Source organism: Schistocerca gregaria, chromosome 2, assembly GCF_023897955.1.
Source record: "Schistocerca gregaria isolate iqSchGreg1 chromosome 2, iqSchGreg1.2, whole genome shotgun sequence".
NCBI classification, from domain to species: Eukaryota; Metazoa; Arthropoda; class Insecta; order Orthoptera; family Acrididae; genus Schistocerca; species Schistocerca gregaria.
In genome coordinates this window covers 233,596,564-233,621,272 of record NC_064921.1, presented here as the reverse complement: position 1 = coordinate 233,621,272, position 24,709 = coordinate 233,596,564, and the positions used below count along the sequence as shown (strand labels likewise).

The 24,709-nt window shown below is 42.8% G+C and overlaps 1 protein-coding gene across 1 annotated transcript in view; it reads left to right on the top strand.

Annotated features, from left to right (window-relative positions):
* Nucleotides 1-626: 626 nt before the first annotated feature.
* LOC126336763 (lysozyme-like) overlaps nucleotides 627-24,709 on the top strand; it is a 112,471-nt gene continuing 88,388 nt past the window's right edge. Inside the window, exon 1 of the mRNA XM_050000772.1 lies at nucleotides 627-769. Within this exon, the coding sequence (XP_049856729.1) occupies nucleotides 688-769 (82 nt within the window). The 5' untranslated portion in view covers nucleotides 627-687. The remainder of the gene's footprint in view (nucleotides 770-24,709) is intronic.

Below are 24,709 nucleotides of genomic sequence, written 5' to 3'. Positions count from 1 at the left end.
AGGTTCTATGCACCCAAATTGCGTGAAATTGTAATCACATGTCAGTTATAGTATAATATATTTGTCCAATGAATACCCGTTTATCATCTGCATTTCGTCTTGGTGTAGCAATATTAATGGCCAGTAGTGTAGTTCTAAGTTCTAGGGGACTGTGACCTCAGATGTTAAGTCCTATAGTGCTCAGAGCCATTTGAACCATCCGTTAATTTACATTTACGAATCCAGAGGTGGAAAGGACCCATAGGCTCCCCAGACTCTTCTGAAAGTGCTGTAATGAAGAGGAAATTTCATTATGATTTATACCGTATAAGGAGAGACCACACACACACACACACACACACACACACACACACACACAAGGGTAATCATCTGAGAAAGGTTGGGAGCTACTGTTCTAGCATGTTACCAAGAATTCCTATGATTCGTATCATTCAGATGTATTCATGTTGTTGGTGCAATTCCCGAGAGCCGTTAGTGGAGTTTCCGGGCGCGCGTCCCTGAAGGTTTCCGCTGGTGACGATATCTGGCAGGTGCATTAGTTAAGGGCCGGCCTACCGCAGGCCACGTGCGATACGCCGCGCGGAGCTTCCGGCAGGCTGCAGGCCGGCCGCCAGGTGTCGCTGCATTCGCCGCCGAGGTCCGCCAGAGTCGTCCACGGGCTCAGATGCCTCAGCTCTCTCAGCCGGGATGGAGCCGTCGCAGTCGCAATCGCTGCCGCTGCTGCTGTTGCTGTACCTCGCCGTGACCTGCGCGTCTGCCGCCGCTGCCGGTGAGTTTCCCGCTGTACGAGTATACCGCCGTGACCTTGGAGCTCACTGCTAGCACCGCGTCACGGGGGAATTACCTCGCACGCTTGTGGCCCATTACACTGACCCGCTAATGGCCACCGCTGACTCGCAGCCTCCTTGAGATACGTAAACAGCTGGCTGCGGTGTATATGGCTTAGTTTGCCATCGTGCTCTGGAGCGCATTTTTCACTTGACAGCTCGGTGTAAGTAATGATAGAACTTACAAAGGGACCGCACCTACTCGTCACCGAATACGTCCCGATTTGTGGCGTATGCAGCGCTTGGCCGGAAACGAAAGTGACAGAATTTGGAGCTCCAGATGACCAACCGTTTAGAGAAACTAGCATTTATGGCCCGAGTCGGGCGTGGCATGAGCCATTTCTTTGCCTAGCTTCCGGGCAACGGTTGTCTCATAGGAGAGAGTGCAGAATGATACAGGGCCGTAGTGTCAACCCGCTATTCCGAAACTTCGTTTTCAATTTGTTCTTTACTGCAAGTAAACCGAAATAATCTCCGATACATTGTATTTATTAATATTTGCATAAAAGGCGTGAGAAGAACAGGAAACAAAAATTTAGGGTTGTAAATAAATTCGTAGGAAGGGATTGTAACACACCCGAAAACATCGCATATAAAATTACTTTTATAATTTTTACAGTTGATGATTTACACGTGCTGGTGAGATTTTCATCGTAATAACAGGGAAGCATTAATTTCTTCGGCATCTCTCACGCGTTATGAACGTCGCATTTTTACTATTACACGACTGTTATAAAGTTTCTGCAGAAAAACAAATTTGATTTACATTAATAAAACGTTCTTTCTCATCGTTCAATTTGGAAGCAAAGACAAGCACAATAACACATCATTTCGCCACATACTGGTGAGGACAGCTGCTGATGTACGATGGAATGTATTTTGATAGTCTTCTGGGGATGTGATTTCTTTCACTCCACTCTTAAATATTGCCATTTTTCATTTATTTCTGTTTAATAATTTATGCACTATCATTAATTTATGAGGAGCAAACAGAATCTGCTTTGTTTATTATACGTCATACTAAAACATGTGCAGTATCCATCGTAAATAATAAGACAAACATTTTGTTTTACTTTCCGTTTTTTAAGATAGTTTACACAATTTCCATTGAAATTACTCTAATGATACATTTAATTTGTTGTGCACCATAGTTTTCATCAATATAGATCATTTAATCAATAAACTTACTTACAAGATTGTGAAATTTATTAAATCCACATAGAAAAAAATTGCAAAATGTCTAACGCTGGTGGTGGTGGTGGTGGTGGTGGTGGTGGTGGTGGTGGTGGTGGTGGTGTGGCGTGGGAGAGGCATGCCTTTGGCAATTCCGTCAGAAGCACAGGTTCGCAAGCAAGCCGTTTACGAAAATTGTAATGTCGAGCTGCAGTTCATTTCAGTATGAACTATCGTCCTAGTTAATGCATACGTTTGAAATGCAACTTTCCGATTGTCCAATAATTGCGAGATTTAATCGTTTGATGAAATACATCACTACTTCAGCACGATAACTGTGACACTTTGCAGCATAGTTGCACCTGCTAAAGGCACTGTTCCATGCGTCGGTTCTCGCGTTTGGATGAAACACTGTAATTTCTAGTTGCAGCGAGTTATGAATTCTTTCAACCATTTTCACATCATCTCGTATATCTTATCAAGACTAAAATTCACTGCTCCATATCCTGAAACGTATCAATGAGGGTGCCCCATAGTTCACTTTCGTGATCACTCCAGCTATCAAAATCCAGGGGCTTGATGTGGGGTGATTTTGGTACAGGCCTTTCCACTTTAAACCATAAGCCACGCGTGGTGGCCGAGAGGATTGAGGCGCCATGTCACGGACTGCGCAGCCCCTCCCACCGGAGGTTTGAGTCCTCCCTCAGGCATGGGTGTATATGTTGTTGTTAGTATAAGTTAGTTTCAGTATTGTGTAAGACTACGGACCGATGACCTCAGCAGTCTGGTCCCTTAGGACTTCACACAGTCGGCCGGGGTGGCCAGCGGTTCTAGGCGCTTCAGTCTGGAACCGCGCGACTGCTACGGTCGCAGGTTCGAATCCTGCCTCGGGCATGGATGTGTGTGATGTCCTTAGGTTAGTTAGATTTAAGTAGTTCTAAGTGACTGATGACCTCAGATGTTAAGTCCCATAGTGCTCAGAGCCATTTGAACCATTATGAACTTCACTCACATTTAAACATTTTTTAAACCATATTGACGTGTCACATCTTAAATCAGCAGCAAAATACACCGGTGTCCCATTATACACGTAACACATATCTCAGACGTGGATAATTGGTGTGGTTGGAGCCAATTAGATGGGGACTAATATATATAATTTTCCAAATAGAACAATATTTCATGCTGAAGCCAGCAGCAGCGGGTAACCTCACGTAGCAAATATCTCGGTACTGACTCGTTTGCAGATCAGAGTTCCCGGAAAGTTTTTGCATCTGTTATCTTATACTTCCACCCTCGTCATTTTCGCCATTAACTATAATACACCTTGTACATGGGCATTTACATATACGGAGTAGTCAAATGAAAACGAGACAGATGGATAACAATAAGTAAACTGTTAATTATTTCGAAAGTAATTGTCAAGACGGTACATTTATCACACCGCGAGACAAGACGGTCAGTACCTTCTTGCAAAAATGTTTCCGGTTGCCTGCAGAGCCACGAGTGCTTCGTCCGAAGCAAATCGACAGCCAAGAAAGTCTTTCTTTAGTGCAAAATGTGAGAGGCATTATCCTGGAATATAATGATGCCATCCGTATACATCTCTGGGCTTTGGACTTTGTGTTCCTCAGTCGTTGCACAGCGTCCACGTTCTGCTGTACGTTAACCGTGAAGCTGTCTTCCAGAAAGTCAAAGAGCAGCGAGTCTTTCCAGTTAAAGTAAGTCATCATGACTCCCCTGAGCTGGTGTGTCTGTTGTTTCGACTATGCTGGAGAAGTTTCCTCCATACAATCCAGATCTCTCATCAATTGATTTCCATATTTTTGGAGCCCTGAAGGAAACGTTAGTGGCCACCGATTTGCTATGGTCAAAGAGATGCACGCCTGGATAGAATCATGGTTCCGTAGGCAACTGCAAACATTTTTCTATGAAGGCATGTGGGATAAGTGTGTTAACAGTTACGGCGATTACTTTTGAAATAATGAACAGTTTACTTGCTTTTTTCCCATCTGTCTCGTTTTCATTTGACTGCCTATTATACTTACAGGTCTAATTTCAAAGAGAGGCGTTTTGCTTCCATTATCGTATACATGGTGCGCTAACTGGAAATCTAATTGGAAGTTAAAGTACACCGAGAGGTAAGATTATTGTGACCAAAACGTCTATATTGTACATAGATTCATCGTGAAATTCTGCCAGTATATGGACCAAATGCGATGTCGCATCCAGCCGTAGTCAAATGGTGCTCAAACTTCGACCAGGGTATCACAGACTTGGGTGATACCGATCAGGAATTTCAGATCTTGCACCGTGTAGGTCACGTCTTTTCGGCGAGCTGAGAGAACATTTGGGGGAAAGCGATTTTCCAGTGGTGAGGACGTTCACGCAGAGCTTCACGAGTGTCTCTGTAACAAGGCAGCGGATTTCTGTAGTCGAGGAACTGAACGATCGCTAGAACATTACGGCCCTTGTTTATGAGACTTGCTAACTATGTTGAAAAACAGTGTACTATAGCAGTCAATAAGTTACTTGGCTTACCATAACAACGTGTTTCTGAAGTCCCTTCCTAGTGCGAACTCTGAAGTAATTCAGGGAAACCACGAAAAACATGAACCAGAATGGCTGGATGGAGATATGAATCTCTGTCCTCCAATATTAAGGAGCAGTCTTTCTAAAGCAGCGCAACCACATTAGGTTTATCACTACTTCCTTTACACATCACTGCAAACAAGTCATTTAATGTCAGAAGCTAGTACAACACCATTTGTTGATACCAATCACTGCACATACTTTTTGTGTCATCCGGCATCTGACTGATGGGGTCGGCGACGAATATCTCTCCTCTGTCTACCTCTTCAACGTCCTAAACAACCTAAGTCATTTGTAAACTATTTTCAAATCTGTCTTCACTACAGTTTGTAGCCCCTGCAGTCCCGTGAAGTACACGGAAATTATTCCTTGATGTCTTAACACATGTCCCTCCTATTTGCCAATGTTTTCCACAAGTTACTCTCTTCGTGATTCTGCAGAGAACTTCGGCATTCCTTACGTTATCAGTCCACCTAATTTTCAGCGTCTTTCTGTAGCATCGTGGCAAAAGCACTTCGATTCTGTTGTTTCCCGGTTTTCTCACAGTCCATGTTGCACTGCCATACAGTGTTGTGCTCCAAACATACATTGTCAGAAGTATCTTTCTCTGATGAATGCGTAGAAGACTTTTTTTCGGCCAGAAATGACTGCTTGTGCTAATTTGCTTTTTTATACTCCTTGTCTCATCTGTCAAGAGTTATTTTGCGAACGGGTTAGCAGAAATCCTTAACTTCTTTTACAAGTCCCCAGATTTGATAATTTTATCGCTTATCTCATTTCTGTTAGTGATAATTTCTTTCGCCTTTCCTCGGTTTACTCTCAATCCACAGTGTATGCTCATTAAGCCGTCACATCTTTCACTGACGATAGCAATGTCATTAGTGAATTCTGGATTTTCATCCCACTAGAGAACCTTTGTTCTACTTCCCTCATTGCTTCTTTGATGCATGGATTAAACACACACACACACACACACACACACACACACACACACACACACACACACACACTACTTCATAATGTATCACACTATTGTTACACTGTTCATTAGTTTCTCAAAACGAATCTGTGCATACACCAGTCGTTCACAATCACCTTACATCAGGACCATGACGATGTTTGGCTTCCATTCGGTACGTCTCAACTACTTAGTTGCTTTCTCGCTTCAGATGCTACTGTTTTGAGTGATTTTTGTCAGTAATTTAGTCTTACAATAGTGCTACTAGTTTAATCTTACAATAGTGTCTCTTTGCCTAGTTATAGAGAAAAGGATACTTTATGATGGTAACTGACAGTCCCCGCATCAGACTTCATTCCTCTGTATGTCTTCTTGAATTTAGGTACACATTTTCGGCGTTGCGACGTTCACGTATGCAACAGCATCATGTGCAATAAGTCTCACGGAGTTTTTGACGTAACCACTAGACCAATTATGCAACGTTATTCATAAGTACCGCCTGGGTTTCGGAAGACAACTGCGTGGAAACTACAATACAGAAAGTGACGTACACCAGTGGATAGAGCATGGCTCCACATTTTGAAGTCTAGTTACAAGTGCTCATATGGGCACAGTTTGTGATGTGACAAACGCCAATACGGGTAGGAGATCACGCGCCTGCAAGGCATTGGAAGTCGCTGCTGCTGTTAAGACAGCAGCCGCTTTGGGCAAAATTTCGTTGGGTTTCCTACTTGCATGCACTTCCTAAGTCTGTGCGACAATGCGAAGCGGATAATTAATTTGTCCACGTGTTCTAATACGCCTGCCCCTCTGTGACTGCGCGTATTACGAAACAAAACTTCGAGAGACGCTCTAGACACTAATGTCATTTGCAGGATTCCGTACTTCAATCGCTAAAATAGAAACTTTTAGGGGATCATCTCTCTGTCCAACTATGAAGTCATTTTCTCAGAACGGCTAGGTGTTGAAATTTATGTAACATACTAAGAACTACGGTCCCTTAGCAGTGTAAAAAACTGAAGCTTCTAATGCAATCAAAAGATACGACCATTTATGTCACATAGTTTGATACTCGTAAATCCACTCACCAAAATCTGTGGTACAGGATACTTCCCGTTTGCCTAGAATCATGAAATTTTTCAAGAAGCAAGATTTCAGTGAAAGTACAGGAAAAAATCGTAAAATTTATAATTATATCAAAAGAAAAACTAATTTTTTCTTTTGTAAATAAAACCGCCTGTTCTTGCTGCACTGTAATTTTTTGCACTGTAATTTTTCTCTTCTCCCAGAGGCGTTTCGCCTTTTTACCTTTTTTTATTCAAAGGCATCTTCAGTGGGATCTAGAACGATACATTTTTGTTTTGGTATGTGATATATTTAGATTATCAGGCAGTTCACGACGCGCTTTTTATGTAAATAAGTTGTTACTTAGTTTGTTGACACCTACGTTTCCTCTCGTCTGGTCTCGAGGTCACATTACCACAGACTACATATAATTACTTATTTACATAAAAACGCGACGTGAACTGTTTGATAACGTAAAAACACACATCAAAACAAAAATGTATCGTTCTAGGTCTCATTGGAGATACCTTAGCGTAAAAAAAAGGCGAAACGCGTCTGGGATAAATAAAACACCGTGCAGCAAGAGAAGGCGTTTATTTACAAAATACATACAATTCTGAGCCGCTTCACGTCAAAACGAGTGCATTCGCGATGCATCTCACCAGCAGCAAAGACATGCCCGGAAACACACAGAATCAACTACAAATCATACATCACGCAGAGAAAAGGAAGAAAATAAATATTTGATAAGAAATTGAAATTTTTAAAAATCAATCCGGTACACTTCCAACGAACAAACTGAACAAGAAAACAAAAAAATATCTCTCTCTAATTTTGTACTGTTCTGCCAATTGGTAGTCAAAACTAAAGTAAAAGTTCAGCTCTTTTTTTCCACACAGACAGTTAAGATTATTTATATTATCCATACACATTTTCGAACCTCTTATTCAATTCTTTATTTTTATTAGGTCCTTTACACACACACACACACACACACACACACACACACACACACACACACACACACACACACACACACACACACACACAGATAGAGAGATAGAGATAGAGATAGAGATAGAGATAGAGATAGAGATAGAGAGATAGAGATAGAGAGAGATAGAGAGATAGATAGATAGATAGATAGATAGATAGATAGATAGATAGATAGATAGAGAGACAGATAGAGAGAGAGACAGATAGAGAGATAGAGAGACAGATAGAGAGAGATAGAGAGACAGATAGAGAGAGAGAGAGAGAGAGAGAGAGAGACAGATAGAGAGAGAGAGAGAGGGAGAGACAGATAGAGAGAGGGAGAGAGAAAATGTGTGTATGGTGGTGGGGGGTGGGTTGTAATAGGTATAGGTGAAGATATTTTTATTGGAGACTGAGAACAGTGTACTAAACAGCATTATGTATTTACTTCATTTGCAGACTGATAATTGTAGCTATTAGGAGTAGCTTGATTTTGGGTTGGTTTAGTACCTCAAAGTGCATGCGACAAGAACAAGCCATTAATGTTAATTTTCCCTTGGGCAGCACGTCAGGTGTTGAAATGTGGATGCATGGATGCATCACGGTTAGCCTATATTGACAGGCATAGTCCACTTTGTGGTGCCGTTAGGACTGTGCAGAAAACACGAGGTAGTACATTGTGATGTATTTGGAGGGCAGGTAGTTGGCTGCAGAGAAAAATAGGCAACACACTGATGTGTGCACATCTTAAGGTACTGCAGATAAAAATATCTTCTACCTTTTACATCCCATATATGAAATTGGCACACTGCCCCTACTTTTATTCTTTAGTCAACCTTTTATCTTTGAACATTTTCTTCCATGTGTGCACCAAAATGAAAAATGTAAGTTAATGCAGATGGGTAGGAAAAACAAATCGATAACGTTCGAATACATCATTGGTAGTGTACTGCTCGATAGTCACGTCGTTTAAATATCGGGGCATAACGTTGTAAAGCGATATGGAATGGAACGAGCATTAGAGGATTGTGGTAGGGAAGGTGAGCAGTCGACTTACGCTTATTGGGAGAATTTTGGGAAAATGTGGTGCACCTGGAAAGAAGACCGGATTCAGGACGCTAGCACGACCTAGTCTTGAGTACTGCTCGTGTGTCTGGGATCCACACCAAGTCGGATTAAACGAAGGAAACGGAGCAGTTCAGAGGCGAGCTAATAGATTTATTATTGGTAGGTTCGAACAACACGCAAGTACTACTGCGATGTTCCAGGAACTGGAATGGGAATTCCTGGAGGAAAGGCGACGTTCTTTCCGAGGAAGACTATTGAGAAAATCGGCATTTGAAACTGACTGCAGAAAGTTTCTACTGCCGCGTTCATACGTTTCACATAAGGACCACGATGGTAGAATCCGAAAAATTAGGGCTCATACGAAGTCATATATATAGTCTTTTTTTCCCTTCGTTCTGTTTGCAAATGGGAAACACTAGTAATGATACAGCGTACCCTTCGCCACGCACCTTACAGTGGCTTGCGAAGTATGTATCCAGATGTGGAACTAACTGTGAAAACGTCAACACTTAAATTTTCGTAAGCTGTAGAGTGAAAGGTACTTCTGGTGCGGAACTAAGTTTTCCCTGGCGAAATGTACAGCTGCCGTAGAGGCATATAAATAATTTTATCCCGTCTAACAGAGCAGTATATCACCTGATAACACTAGTTTCCTGTGTGCATTTTTCTATCGAAACATTTTTCAACCCCCAGACAAAATTAAAACGTGTTACATGTGCGCAGGAGTGTAACTCGGCTGGGGAAACCGAGCCTCCCCAGAAAGCAAGAGACCCCAATTATCCGAAGGCGAGGCGTTTACTAGCTCTCTGGAGCTCCAGTGTTATGCCCACTATGGAGTCCTGTTGGTTGGTTGATTTGGGGAGGGGGACCAAAATTAAAGGTCATCAGTCCCATCGGATTAGGGAAAGATGTGGAAGGAAGTAGGCCGTGGCATTTCACAGGAACCATCCTGGAATTGCCTGCAACGATTTAGGGAAATCACGGAAAACGTAAATCAGGATGGCCGGACGCGGGTTTGAGTCCCTCAGGGAAATAGCGTTCAGAGCCAGAAAGAAATCCATTGAGCACTCGATGTGTCTGCCGAAAGGATCTGCAGAGATGTGGAGGGGCGGCCTTGCTTGCTGGTATCGAGCGTTCAGGGCTGTGGTTCATGTCGGCACCAATGACGCCTGACGCTTGGTTTCCGAGGAAATCCTCGGTTCCTATGGGCGGCAGGTGGAAGCGGTGAAGACTGCTGGACTCGCGCGCGGGGTGCAAGCAGAGCTCGTTATGTGCAGCATTATTTCCAGAGCTGGTCGGGGCCCTTTCGTACGGAACCTAGATTGAAAAAAATTTGTCAGTAACTTGACAAAGTACCGTGACAAAGTTCCAGAAGTTACTGCTCTCCAGGAAATTTTACGCGCTCAAATTATTCTCGGGACCAAGAATTGGCCGAAACTCGAAGTAGAAGGTTCTGGAATATTTAGCGAGTATTGCAACGGAAAGACAGGTCAGACGCAAAGGGGAGTTTTCATTACAGCTGGCAAAAAAGTTGTCTCTATTGAGGTTGAATTTGAATGTGACTTTAAAGTTTCCTGGACGCGTATAATACGTCTAGGGAAAATAAAGTTAACTGTTCGCTGTATTTACCGGCCACCAGATTCCACCGTGATTGTTCTAGAATCATTCCAAGAATGTCGACACTCAGTAGAGCGGAAATATCCAGATCGCTGCAGTATGGGTTGCAGGCGACTTTAACGTGCCGGATATACACTTGGTCATACATGGATTCATTGCAGGTATACGGACAGGCAGTTTCGTGAGGTACTTTTGAACACTTTTCAAAAAATTATCTTGAGCAGCTGGTTAGAAAGCCCTACTTGTAACTGCAGAGTGACAATTATTTAACAATATGAAATAAAGTCGTCATAACTTCTGGACGGTTTGCGTTAGGACGTTAAAACTGCACGAATGGTCCCGGCGCGTGATGGTAATTATTATGCCCATGTATGGTTTGGTGTAGCGACGAAGCCTACTTTCATGTGAACGGGTTTAATATGCAAAATCAGTGCATTTGGGAAACTGAGAATCCGCATTTCGCAATCGAGAAGTCTCTTCCAATGGCCAGTCACGGGGTAATTGGTGCGATATTCCCTGATGGCACGGTGACTACCGAACGGTATGTGAAGGTTTTGGAAGATGATTTCATCCCACTTATCCAAAGTGACCTTGATTTCGACGAGATGTGGTTAATGCAAGACTGAGCTGTACCTCATTGAAACAGGTGTGTGTTTGATGTCCTGGAGGAGAACTTTGGGGGCCGCATTCTCGCTCTTCAGTACCCAATGGCCACTGGCATGGGCCTCGATTTGCCGCCGTATTCTCCGAATCTGAACAAATGCGACTAATTTTTGTGGGGCTATTTTAGGACAAGACGTACAGCAATAACCTCAAAACAATTGCTGAGTTGACAACGATGGCATCGAGGTTTCGACACCTCAGTGGGTCATGCAGAATTTCGCTATTCGTCTGCGCCACATCATCGCCAAGGATGGCAGGCATATCGAACATGTCATAACCTAAATCCAAATATTTGTAGTGACGTTTACATGTTGAATAAAGTGTTGCACCTCGTAGTTTGTAAATAATCTACGTTTTTCCATATTGTTTAATAATTGTCACCCTGTACAAACTGGCCTGACCTTATCGATGGTGTCGGTTTGGGGACGGGGAATAGTGGTTACGATGTCATCGTAGCGACTATGGTTACGGAAGTTAATAAATCAGTCAAGAAGACAAGGAGAGTTTTTTTTTTTTTTTTTTTTTTTTGCTAGAAAGAGCAGGTAAACAGCTGTTAGCATCCCACTTAGACGACGAATGGACGTAATTTACTTCCAGTATGATGGATATAGGGGAAAAGTTTAAATGGACTGTATATCGCACTCTGGAGAAGTATGTGTTGAGAAATTGGATTAAGACCCATTGTGGTCTAATAATAAAATTCAGAAAATGCTAAGGATGCGCGAAGGCTACAGCTTCTACCCTCATACCTTAGCAAAAGATCTTGCCGAGAACTCGAGAAAACTCTGGTCGTAAGTAAATTCGCTAGGCGGATCGAAGGCTTCATATACAGTCATTCGGTGATCAATTTGGTGTGGCAAAAGGAAAGATGGAGTTTCAAATTTCGCGTTTAAGAAATTGTTAATGGAGGGAATCATACAAACATGCCGTCATTTGATTGTCGCACAGACTTAGCTTTCCCTCTTCTCGCATGATACCCTGCGAACATGAATGAAGGTACCGAGAAGCATTTGACATGGTGGACTACTGCAGACTGTTAAGGAAGGTACGAGCATACGGAGTATGTTCCGAGACATATGAGAGCCTCGGAGACTTCTTAAATAACAGAACTCAGTACATTGTCCTCGAAGGCGAGCGTTGATCATACACAGGGTTATCGTCAGGAGTGCCCCCAGGTACCCGTGGAAGAATAATAGGAAATTTTTTTTCTTTGTATACGTAAATAGTCTGACGGACAGGGCGAAAAGCAATCTGCGGCTGTTTGTTGAAGATGCTGCGGTGCACGGGAAGATGTCGTCGTTGAGTGACTGTGGGAGAATACAAGGTGACTTGAGCAAAAGTTTCTAGTTGGTGTGATGTATGACAGCTAGCCCTAAATTTAGAAAAAAATAAATTTAATGCAGATGAGGCAAAAACAATCCCGTAATATTCGAATGCAGCATTAGTAGTGTGCTATTTGTCATGTCGATTATATATCTAGACGTGTTGTTGCAAAGCGGTATGAAACTAGAATGTAGGGTTTATTGGGATAATATTAGGAAAGTGTGGTTGGTCTGTAAAGAAAATCGCGCATAGAACGCCAGTGACGCATCTTTTTGAGTATTGCTGGTGCTTGGGATCCCCACAAGTCGGATTAAAGAAATACATCGAAGAAATTCAGAGCTGGGTTGTTAGATCTGTTGGCGGTAGGTTTGATAAGCATGAAATTTTAGGAGACGCATCGGGAACTCTAATGGGAATCTCTGGAGGGAAGGAGACGTTATTTTCGAAGAGCGCTACTGAGGACATTTAGAGGAGCCGAATTTTAAGCTGACTGCAGAACGATCCTACTGACGCCAACATACGTTTCGCGTAAGGGCCATGAAGAGAAGACAAAATAAGGCTCGTGGAAGAAGTGGTGAAGACCCACCAACGGGGGGGGGGGGGGGGGGGGGGGGGGGGGTCTGGGTGCGGAGGGAGGTGAGGGAGGGCATATCATGCCACTGAATTTTAGAATGTTAGATGCGAATGTGTAAGCTTTGCTACTTCGTAGTGAACCATATTTACACGAGTTCTCGAGTTCTTCATTACGACAGTAGTATTTAGTGTAAATTGCATGATGATATAGAGCTTCTTTTTCTTTTCTACAAATACTACTAATCTGTAAGAAACTTATTAAGCAATATCATGCCCCTGACATCGCATCAATACTTTCAGATACAAACATTCATCCAAAAGCGGAATGTCTGTGTTGGGAGAGGATGGAAAATCACACATACAGATTATGTTAGTCGGTTGGATCGTGTGGTCCAACTACAAACCTTACTGTTTTAGCTTCTGAGAGTGATAGAAAACTACGAAAGATCATCAGATTCCATTGTGTTCGTTGGTTTCATTGGTGAAACAGTGCTTAACTATAGATAATTAATACCCACGCGATTCGCAATCAAGGGTTACATCACCCGGCGGTTGTTATTTTATAAGCGTTGTCGTTGTTATATCTGATAGAGATATCTTACAGTTGGTGTTGAAGTGCTGTCTTTTCTGTAAAATCAGTGAGATAAACAGGATTAGTCTGACGCTAAACCAGTCTGTTGCATGATCCTAAGGCTTACTATTCGCTGTAACATTCCTGAAGGAACAGGGCCCTGTTTGATGGAACCAGCACTGTTTCATAAAGGAATGGAATGAGCATAAGGTTTAACGTCATCTCGAGAACGAGGTCTTTAGAGACCGAGTACATGCTTGGATTGGGTCAAAGATGTAGAAGGAAATCGGCCGTGCCCTTTCAAAGGAGCCATCTCAGCATAAACCTGGAGCGATTTTAGAGAACTCACGTAAAACCTAATTCGAGATGGTCGGACGCGATTTGAACCGTCGTCCTAGCGAACGCGAGTCCAGTATGCTAACCACTGCACCGTCACGCTCGCTGATTGGTTCAGGGAAAATCCACTCGTGCGAAACACAAAATGGCTCTGAGCACTATGGGACTTAACATCTATGGTCATCAGTCCCCTAGGACTTAGACTACTTAAACCTAACTAACCTAAGGTCATCACACACATCCATGCCCGAGGCAGGATTCGAACCTGCGACCGTAGCAGTCGCACGGTTCCGGACTGAGCGCCTAGAACCGCGAGACCACCGCGGCCGCGAAACACAATTAGATGGCTTACACACAATATCTTGCAAGTAGTAGACGCAGTCAAAGAGGAAGATTCAGTCTTTCTAGATTTCCGAATGACGTTATATTGTACCATATTGTCGAGTGATGACGAAAAGATGATACTGAGTTTCTTATTTTACGTGGTTAATAGAAGCGTTTTTGATTAATAAAACCCGGTAGAACGTTACTCTGGCAGATGAATGTGAGACATAAACGAAAGTAACATAGGGTGTGTGGCAAGGAAGCATAACAGTACCTCTGATGTTCCCGGTATAATACACGACTTGTCAGCACCACCATAATATGGTTCGCTACGATGCTCTTGTCAAAAAGACTGGAAAGTTGCACAGGGAACACTGATACACAAGAAAGAATGCAGAAGCAATCCGCTGAATTGCAGACCCATATCACTGACACCGATCTGTAGAAACATCGAACACACTGTATGTCTGACCGTTATGAAGTAAAACAAAAAGTTGATCTATTGGAACATAACGGGCACGGATTCAAAAAAATTTGTTCTTGTGAAACACAACTGGTTCTCTATTCACACGAAGCAATGAGTGCTATTGACAGGGGATCTACAGCTGAGTCCATATTTCTAGATTTCCAGGAGACTTTAGGCACCGTTCCCCGTGAGCAGTTTCAAATAAAATTGCGGCTTAATCAGTGTCGTCCCAGTAATGTGACTGGATTCATGATTTGTCAGAAAGGTCACAATTAGGAATAACTGACGGGAACTGATCTAGGGTTAATCAAGGGGGGTTACAGGCCGTCTGCTCTTCTTAATCTAGATAAACGAACGAGGAGACCAACTGAACCGCGCTCTTGTATTATTTGTAGATGATGCTGTAGTTTGCTGTACAGTAAAGTCATCAGACGATCGAAATGAATTGCAAAATGATATGTCCTATGTGAAAAGTGGCAATTGACCCTATACTGTAAAAAGTGACATTTCGTATGAGTACTAATAAAAACCCGTTAAATTTATGACAATAGTTCACACAAATCTAACTTAGTACACAGGGATTACAATTACGGACACCTTAAATTGGAACCACTTCAAAGAAAATGTTGAAGGCGAACCAACGACTGCGTTATATTGGGAGAGCGCTAGAGAATGCAACAAGTCTAATAAATATACTGCCTTCATTACGCTTGTACATCCTCTTCTGGAGTGTTTGTTGCTGCGCGATAGGAGATCATTACCAGACAGAATTCATGGAGAACATCGAATAAGCTCAAAGTAGGGCAGTACGTATTATGGCGAAGTGGCGGAGAGCGTCATAGATATAATCTGCAAGTTTATATAGATCTCATTTAAAAAAAAAAAAAAGCTGCGTGATGTTAAGGCGCCTTGTCCCGGTCCGCGCGGCTCCCCCTGTCGGAGGTTAGTCCTCCCTCGGGCGTGTGGGTTCCTAAGCTTACACACTAATGTAACTTTAACTTACGCTAAGTAAGTTAAAGTTACATTAGTGTGTAAGCTTAGGAACCTGTGACCTCAGCAGTTTGGTCCCATAAGACCGTACCACAAATTTCCATGTTTCCAATTTTCGTTAAAAAAAGGCGTTTTTCGTAAAGACGAGATCTTTTCACGTTATTTCAATCACCTACTTTCTCCTCCGAATATTAAAATATTTTGTTGACTCCCAAATGCTTTGTGAGAAACGAGTTTTACAATAAAATACAGAATTAGTTCTCGCTCGGAAAGATTTAGATGTTCATTTTTTCCGCGCGTTATACCAGAGTGGAACGGTCGAGAAATAATCTGAAAGTGGGTCTGTGAAGCATTTCAGGGTGAATTGCACTGCAGTCGTGTAGATGTACATGTACAACGCCACTGTAAGTGGAAGCAGAATGTTCCCCACTAGGTGTAGTAAACAGCAGCTCTCTTACAAATGCAACGGAATCCTCATAAAGTGAAACACGCAGTGTGTGACAGCCACGTAAAAAGTATGTGCCCATTTATGATTTAAAATGGAGAAACAGTGCTGATATGTACGCTGCACATTTTTTTGTCTTGTTTTTGTACGTCACTGGACTTGATGTGATTGATTCATTAACGTGTTTAAAGTCTTCATCAGAAAATCAATACAGGGAGAAAACTTCGTACATACTCGATCGGGTCATGTGAATGTACACACGACCGCATAATGTATATTTGAAGAACCCTCCGCTGTGCTCAGTATAGTAACTTGATGAAGAACGCAACCAGCGACATATGCTTTCGGAAATCTTTATTTTAAGCCATTGCCGGTTTCAGGCTTTCGTGCCCATCTTCAGAGGGGTAACATTTCGAATTGCAATAACGTATTCTTGAGCAGCACGCCGTCCGCTTCTGTAGTATATTCCAGCTAACGGCGTTCTGTACTTCTCTGGCCGTTAAGTGTTTTCAAGACGATGCGCAAACTTCTGCAGTGCAAACAGCACACAGATTGTAAAGAAATCACTGTGGCGCACACACTTCATATCATTCTTCATGTCGTTTTCAATCAGTCACGTCTGAAATTGGGTACGATAACCCGAAACCGATAATGGCATTAAAGAACCGCTTTTTTAAGACTAGTTGTAGCTCAGTTTTCTCTGGTTTTCCTTCGTCAATTACGATTAGTACCGAGATGGGTCTTTCGAAAACGACACAGGTAATTTTCTTCTCCATCCTTGTCCAATCTGACTGCTCTCCACCTGTAATGGCATTACCATCGACGGGACGTTACGCTAGAATCTCCTTTCCTTATTTTTTTCCCTATTTTCCTCGGTGTATGCCAATAAGCAGGACACATCTACTGCCCAAAATTGCACCAAACAAATCTCATTAATGTAACGACAGTCAGTTGGTTACGTGCGTATCTACTTGTAAGAAGGGGACCACTTACCGCTACGTAAAGCCGTCATCAACCCGCACGTTTGCGCATATTGAATCTTTCCAATCTGCTGTGTAGAGAGAGAGAGAGAGAGAGAGAGAGAGACAGAGAGAGAGAGAGAGAGAGACAGAGAGAGAGAGAGAGAGACAGAGAGAGAGAGAGAGAGAGACAGAGAGAGAGAGAGAGAGAGAGAGAGACAGAGAGAGAGAGAGAGAGAGACAGACAGAGAGAGAGAGAGACAGAGAGAGAGAGAGAGACAGAGAGAGAGAGAGAGAGACAGAGAGAGAGAGAGAGAGAGAGAGAGAATGGCGTGCACGTTTCTTTACTTTTTTAAAAAAAGTGCTTGAACTCCTCCGTTGGATGAATGATGAAGTATGAGATTTAATCGGAGAAAGGAACAGACCAGCTTCATTAATTTTAGGAAACGTTCATCCTTACAGCTTAAAAAGAGAGGGTATCAATGTGTTAACTGTAGGAACGACCACGGTAACGCCCCAGAATTCCACTCACTTATTTATGTCATCAGTTTTCTGACTGGTTTAATGCGGCTCGCCACGATTTCCTCCCCTGAACCAACTGCTTCATTTCAGAGTAGCACCTGCACCCAACGTACTCACTTGGCTTATTTGTATAACTTTTTTTAAAAAAAATTGTCCTCTCTTACAGTTTTCACTTACCACAGCTCCCTCTGGTCCCATGTAAGTTATTCCCTGATGTCTTAACATACGTCCTGTCACTTTGTCCCTCTTCTTGTCAGTATTTTCCACGTGTCATCTTATATTCTGCGGAGAACCTCCACACTTCCATAGAACTCTGTGTTCAAGACGTATATCCTAGGAAATTTATCCCTCTGACTTTTGATGCTGTACTTTTCAGTTCGAATATAATTAATTGAGAGAGAAAAGCTTCTGTCCACAGATCAGCGCGGTTTTAGGAAGCATCGCTTGTGTGGGGACTGAGCTTGCCCCTTTTCTCACATGATATCCTCTGAACTTTGGATGAACGGCAACAGGTGGGTTCCACATTCCTACATTTCTGTAAAGCATTTGACACGGTGCCACACTGAAGACTATTAATGAAGGTATAAGCATACCGAATAGGTTCCTAGAGATGAGTGACTCGAAGACTTCTTAAGTAACAGAACCCAGTATGTTATCCTCGACGGTGAGTGTTCATAAGAGACTGGTATCGTCAGGAGCGCCCCAGGGAAGTATGATAGGACCGGTATTACTATATATATACTCCGCGGACACAATTTGTGGTTGCTTACTGATGATGCTGTGGTCTACCGGAAGGTGTCGGCGTTGAGTGACTGTAGGATGATAAAAGATGGCTAGGAAATATTTTCAGTTCGTGTGGTGATTGGCAGCTAGTTCTTAATGTAGAAAAATGTAAGTTAATGCGGTTGAGTAGGAGCTGTTAATATTCGGATACAGCATTAGCAGTGTGGTGGTTGACAGTCAAATCGATTAAATACCTAGGCATAACGTTGCAGAGCGATGGGAATTGGAGTGAGCATGTAACGACTGTAACAGGAAAGGCGAATGGTCAACTTCGATTTATTGGAAAATTTTTATGAAAGTATGGGTTATCTGTAAAATAGATCGTATATAGGACACTAGTGCGACCTATTCTTGAATACTGTTAGTGTGTGAGATCCGCACAAAGTCGGGTTAATGGAAGACATCGAAGCAATTCAGAGGCGTGCTGCTAGATTTGTTACCGGTAGGTTCGAACAACCCGCAAGCGTTACGGAGGTGTTTCGGGAACCTAAATGAAAGCTCCTGGAGGTAAGGCGACGTTCTTTTCGATGAGCAGTATTGAGAAAATTTGAGGCTGACTGCAGAACGATTCTACTGCCGCTAACGCACATTTCGTGTAAGGACCACGAAGATAAGTCGTACAAATGGACAGTCATTTGTCCCTCGTTCTGTTTGCGATAGGAACAGGAAAGGAAATTACTAGTAGTGGTACAGGATACCGCCACGCACCATACGTTGGCTTGCAGAGTATTTATGTAGATGTAGGAGTACCAGATGATTTCTGTTTGTCATGAATGCCCTCGTTGTCTGTGATAGTCTTTCATTCTACTTTACCTTGTCAGTCATGTATTATTTTGCTTCCAAGAGAGCAGAATCACTTCTTGACTTCGCGATCTCAGAAATATTGCTAATCGCGTTCCAGCTGCTCTCTCCACTGCCATCCTCTTCAGTTTAAACTTGTTGTTGCTGGTATTCGCAGCCATAAAACTTTTTTGAAGGACATCATCTTTCCGCCAGTGACTGTTAAGATTTTATTGCACTATTGCAATTTCGGCCTTAGGCCATTATCAAGTGGCTAAATACATTAACGTGAAAATTAAAGCCACCTCCACGGCAGCAAGACGAGCTAAAAATCAGCGCTTGATAATTCCTAGGCAGAAATTGCAATAGTACAATAAAAACTTATGACAGTCACTGATGTTTTTTTTTAAAAAAAACTCTGTTTATTGTCTATACATAGTACTATTTATCAGGATTTTCATTCAATTCAACCTGTCATCCAACTCTTTCTCACTTCCACTGAGGATCATATCATTGATATCCTTTTGCCCTGAACTTTAATCCCTCTCCTAAAACTTTCTTTAATTTCTGCTATGGCGTCTTGGATCTATATGTAGACTAGTAGGCGAAAAAGGCTTTCCCCAGGCTGTCAGAGAAACTGGCTTGAAAAACATTGAGAACCATTGTTTCAAACATTCTAGAGGCACGATCTGGGAATATTAGTATTTGCGAAACCCATGGACAACGAGAGTACGAAAATGTGCCGTCTTAGTTTGGTCAAACTTAGATTACTTGCACTCTCCGCCCATTAAATGATATCGACGAGACTCAAACGAGCTCACTATCTCGTCTCTCTTCCTCACTTCCTTAGTAGAGATTTGCTGTCCTAGTCACAAACGTGTAGTTTTTTTGTATATTCTGTGCAGATAACGAAAGCAGATCACAGTGCATGTGGTATGCGTGTGGCACTTTTGTTTAGAGCTACCGTGGTGACACGAAACTTTCGCGTTAATGAATTTTCTTTCTCTTTGTTTGTGGTATTTCCCTCGATTAATGGAAACCAGTGTGTAAATCGTAGCATTATCTAGCTCTGCTATTCTAAAGCAAGGCATTTCCGTGACCATTGTACAAGCGTCCAGGTAATAATGACCAGCAAATGTATTAAGTTGTTCAGTTAAATAAGTCTTCTTGGTTTTCTGTCGCTGCCTGCATAACGACACTTAATTTCTTGTTTCCTCATTTTCGCTTGTGACTGTTGGACTCGTCGTCTCCAGGCAAGAGTTCCCTAATTACTTATGTTAAAGTGCTACCGGTCACGTTTAACGTAACAGAAGGTTACGCATTTCTAGCATGCTTTGCTCATCTTCAGGCATGTATACATACAGCTACAACTAATATAAATTAACACTAAAGCTACAATTTTGCACACTGTCCTGCTGACGGAATAGCCGTTGGATTGTGTGTGTGTGTGTGTGTGTGTGTGTGTGTGTGTGTGTGTGTGTGTAGTGGGGGTGGCGTGGAATGGGGGTGGACGGGGGAAGCTGAATTAGACTTACAGTGGTAGCTGCTAGTGATATTTTGTTGTGGAACTCAGTAAGTTATCTGCCTTTGCTCTTTAATTGGACATCAGACTTTTTGGGGTGCATGAAGATAATTTTGCACCACTGCCATGGTGCAATACTGGTGTGACGCACTATGAACATATTAGTTGTTCGCTGACAGTTTTGGAGATCTATAACATCATTTTCACTGTATTTCCTTCTGGTACACTGACTGCCCTGTTGTATAACATTACAACGGAGCACTGACACTGGATGTGAGCGTGACAGGTTTCACTGCACAACACATTTTTATGTAAGTGTAAACGTTACACACTTGTAACAATATTGCAGTCTAGCATTGTATGGCTACGTATCGACTATTGCTTCTATCACACCCGATATTCACCATGATAACTTAGCCATTCGTGTCACAATGACGCGACTTAAATATGTCCACTAAAAATGGCTTAAGGCTATGAAGAATTTTGAGTTTTTAAACTCGGTTAATTCACTAAGAATAGCATGGTTATTTTTTGTCTTGTGGATGGAGATTTCTATGTATTTCCATTCTTCAATCTCTAAAGGCTGTCCTGTGTCTTCAAATGTGCTGCTAGTGGTGATTTGTTACATTTCTTGCCTGTAGCAATCCATATGAGTTCTGAAATTTTTAAGTGTCGTCTAGATAATATTCGTTGCATTGGCTGCAGGTAATTTTGTAAATGCAAGATACGTTAATATCTGTTAATAGGCATCCTAAGTACGCTTCTCGAGGTGCTTACGCTGATTAAAAAAAATGGCTCTCAGCACTATGGGACTTAACTTCCGAGGTCATCAGTCCCCTAGAACTTAGAACTAATTAAACTTAACTAACCTAAGGACACCACACACATCCGTGTCCGAGTCAGGATTCGAACCTGCGAGAGTAGCGGTCGCGTGGTTTCAGACTGTAGCGCCTAGAAACTCTCGGCCACCCCGGCCGGCTGATTTTCTTTTTTTCAACTGTATCTTCTAATAATCTAGATAATTTATCAGACATTATACAAAGATTTCTAGAAGTTTAACAGCTATAGAACTGTCGGTTGCGAATGTGGTTTGCGTATATTTGTTCAGTTTGTTTATTGTGAGTGTGAAAGGTCATATCCATTGTTAATGAGGTGCGTTTGATGGTTTCTGTTTCTTGTGTGTGATGAGATGTGTGGAAGAGTTTGGTAAAGTAGTGACTGCAGCCGTGGGTTTCCTGTGTACACTGAAAGACATCTGCTGGCTGTTTCCCGATATCTTTACATCAAGAAAAGGAATGGTGTTTTTTTAAAATTAAAGATGAATTGAATTTATTGAATTCAGAGGATTGTTGAACATAAAATAAATGGAAATGAGACTGGTAGCAATTTAACTCAATATTCCACACAGTCGCAGTGTCTACGCTGGGCCATAGCTAAACAGTTGTTGCCTTATTTCAAGCTGACACAGCTGCCCTCTGCCCCATCCATAAAACATTGTTTCGTCACTAAGAGAACTTCTAGCGCAGCAGCTTTTACACACCTGCTGGCGTGTGCTGCAGACCATAGATCGCGTGATTGCGGGCAGTGACTCCAGAGTCAAGCGGGTGGCGAGGAATTCCTAGAGATCTGCCAGCGTGCGTCTTTGAAATCGGCCGCACCGTAGCATCCACCAACAGCCACAATAGAAGAGTGACAAGAGTACCGGGTCCGGGTAGAGTGGCCTTTCCAATGCTGACGCTTCCGCAGTTCTCTGAAGAGCCGTCCAGGTAATTCGTTTACTACGTCACTACAGCTGACGCGGCCCTGTTAACAGATAGCGACCCGTTATGACAGCTAGGGAACCCCGTGTAGCCTGCTTCAGTACAACGCTTCCACTGGTCAGGATATAATGCTAATAAGGTCTGGAAGATCATTTCATGCTCTGAATGTGACAAGGAAAATATTCATCTTTACTATACGAAGGGGGACCCAAAAGAAACCGGACTCAGAGGGCGCTGCCACTCGTAGACGTAGTGCAGGGTTCTCACGCTAGATGGTGTTAGCAGAGACCTTCATTAAACAGCTGTGCAGACGGTGCCAGTGTAGAGCTGAACGTGCAAGTGTGGTATTGTGTTTCTCTGACTGTTGCGGATTACCTCTGCGAAGTCGCTAAGGCAACTTTAAAAGAACAAAGAGTGTGTGTGAAATTTTGTTTCCTGCTTAAAAAAACTGCAACGGAGACACCAAATGCTTCAGGAAGCTTTCCAGGAGAACGCTATGAGCCGCACACAAGCTTTCGAGTGGTTTGGGCGCTTTAAACGTGGTGAGATGTGTGTTGAAGACCAAGCTCGTTCTGGACGCTCTTCAACATCGCGAAATGAGAACATTGAAAAGGTCCGCCAGAAGATCGAGGATCGTCGCCAAACGATCGACCAAATTTGAATAGAGACAGGAATCAGTGAGGTCAAATGTGAAGACGATGATCATTCTTTTTTGATGTTCGTGGAAGTGTGCATCGGGAATTCGTACCCCCTGGCCTGTTAACCAGCACTTTTACTTGGATGTTTTAAGGCGTGTGCGAGAGGATGTGAGGAGGAAACGCCCGGAACTTCGGCGATCAGGCAGACTGGTTTCTGCATCATGACAACGCTTTAGTACACACAGCCTTACGAGTGACCCACAATTTGGCATCTCAGAGGTGGTCCGTCGTTCCCCACGCTCCGTATTCGCCGGACCTAGCCCCGTGCGACCTTTTCCTATTTCCACGAATGGAAAAAAAACGCTAAAAGGGGAGTGTTATGAGGTGGTAAAAACAGCTTCGCAAAAGGCGTTGGACAATATCAAATTTGAAGAGTTCCAAACATGCTTCCAAAAGTGGGAAAAGAGACTTGACAAGTGTATCACATGTAATGGAGAGTATTTTGAAGGTGACTGAAGTAATTTTGTAAAAAGGTTCATCAATAAATTTTTTATGGCAACAATCCGGTTTCTTTTGGGTCCCGCTAGTACAGAGTATGTCACCATTAATAGTGGAAACTCACACGGATGAAAGTGTTCGTTAATAAAAGCAAAAACTTTCCGCCAAACATGGACCCAGACGCTAACCGTTCGCGAGATATATATATATATATATGTATGTATGTATGTATGTGTGTGTGTGTGTGTGTGTGTGTGTGTGTGTGTGTGTGTGTGGTGGAGGTGGTGGTCGTGGGGGGGGGGGGGGGGGTTACGAGCGGACAATGACTTCAGTATTAAATATTGTCCTAGTCAGTGAAAATATATTTAAATTGTAACTTTTCGATTAAGTCCCCAGCTAAATGGGTTGCAATTCCATCGTGGCCTACCGTAACAAGAAATGCAATTCAACTCCAGCTAGTTACACGTTACCGTACGCTGGTACATGTTAGAGGACGTGGTTCACGTGTCGCCCTTACATTTGTCTGCAATACTGCAGTCATCTTTGCAGTGAACTATAAATTCTTTGAAACATCCGGATCATCTCGCAGATCTTACTAGGAATGAACAGTTCTCTGCTCCAGATCCTCAGTTGTAACAACGGACTTACTGTTCACTTCATTTCTGAGATGACGGAGAGAAAAATTCAGAGATCGTTTGGTCTTTAAGTCCAAAGTATGGAGCCCGATGGACATATCCGTATTGAACCATAATGGCGCGTTATATGTCGTCTTACAGCTCTACATCTATACTGCGCAAGCCACCTTGAGGTGTATAGCGGAGGGGCCGTTGTGTATCACTGTCATTTTCCGTTCCAGCTGCGAATAGTTAACAGGATGAAGCCTCCGTGTGGGCTCGAACCTCTTTAATTTTATCTTCATTATCCTTTTTTCGGCATTTACGTAGGAGGAAGCAAAATATTTGCTGACTCTTACAGGAACGTATGCTCTCGGAACTGAACAGTAAGCCATATCGTGCCGCAGAACGTATTTCCTGTAGTGTCCCAACTAGAGTAGGTACATCACCTGTGTGGTGTCACCGCCAGACACCACACTTGATAGGTGGTAGCCTTTAAATTGGCCGCGGTCAGGTAGCATACGTCGGACCCGCGTGTCGCCACTATCAGTGATTGCAGATCGAGCGCCGCCACACGGTAGGTCTAGAGACTTCCTAGCACTCGCCCCAGTTGTACAGCCGACTTTGCTAGCGATGGTTCACTGAAAAAATATGCTCTCATTTGCCG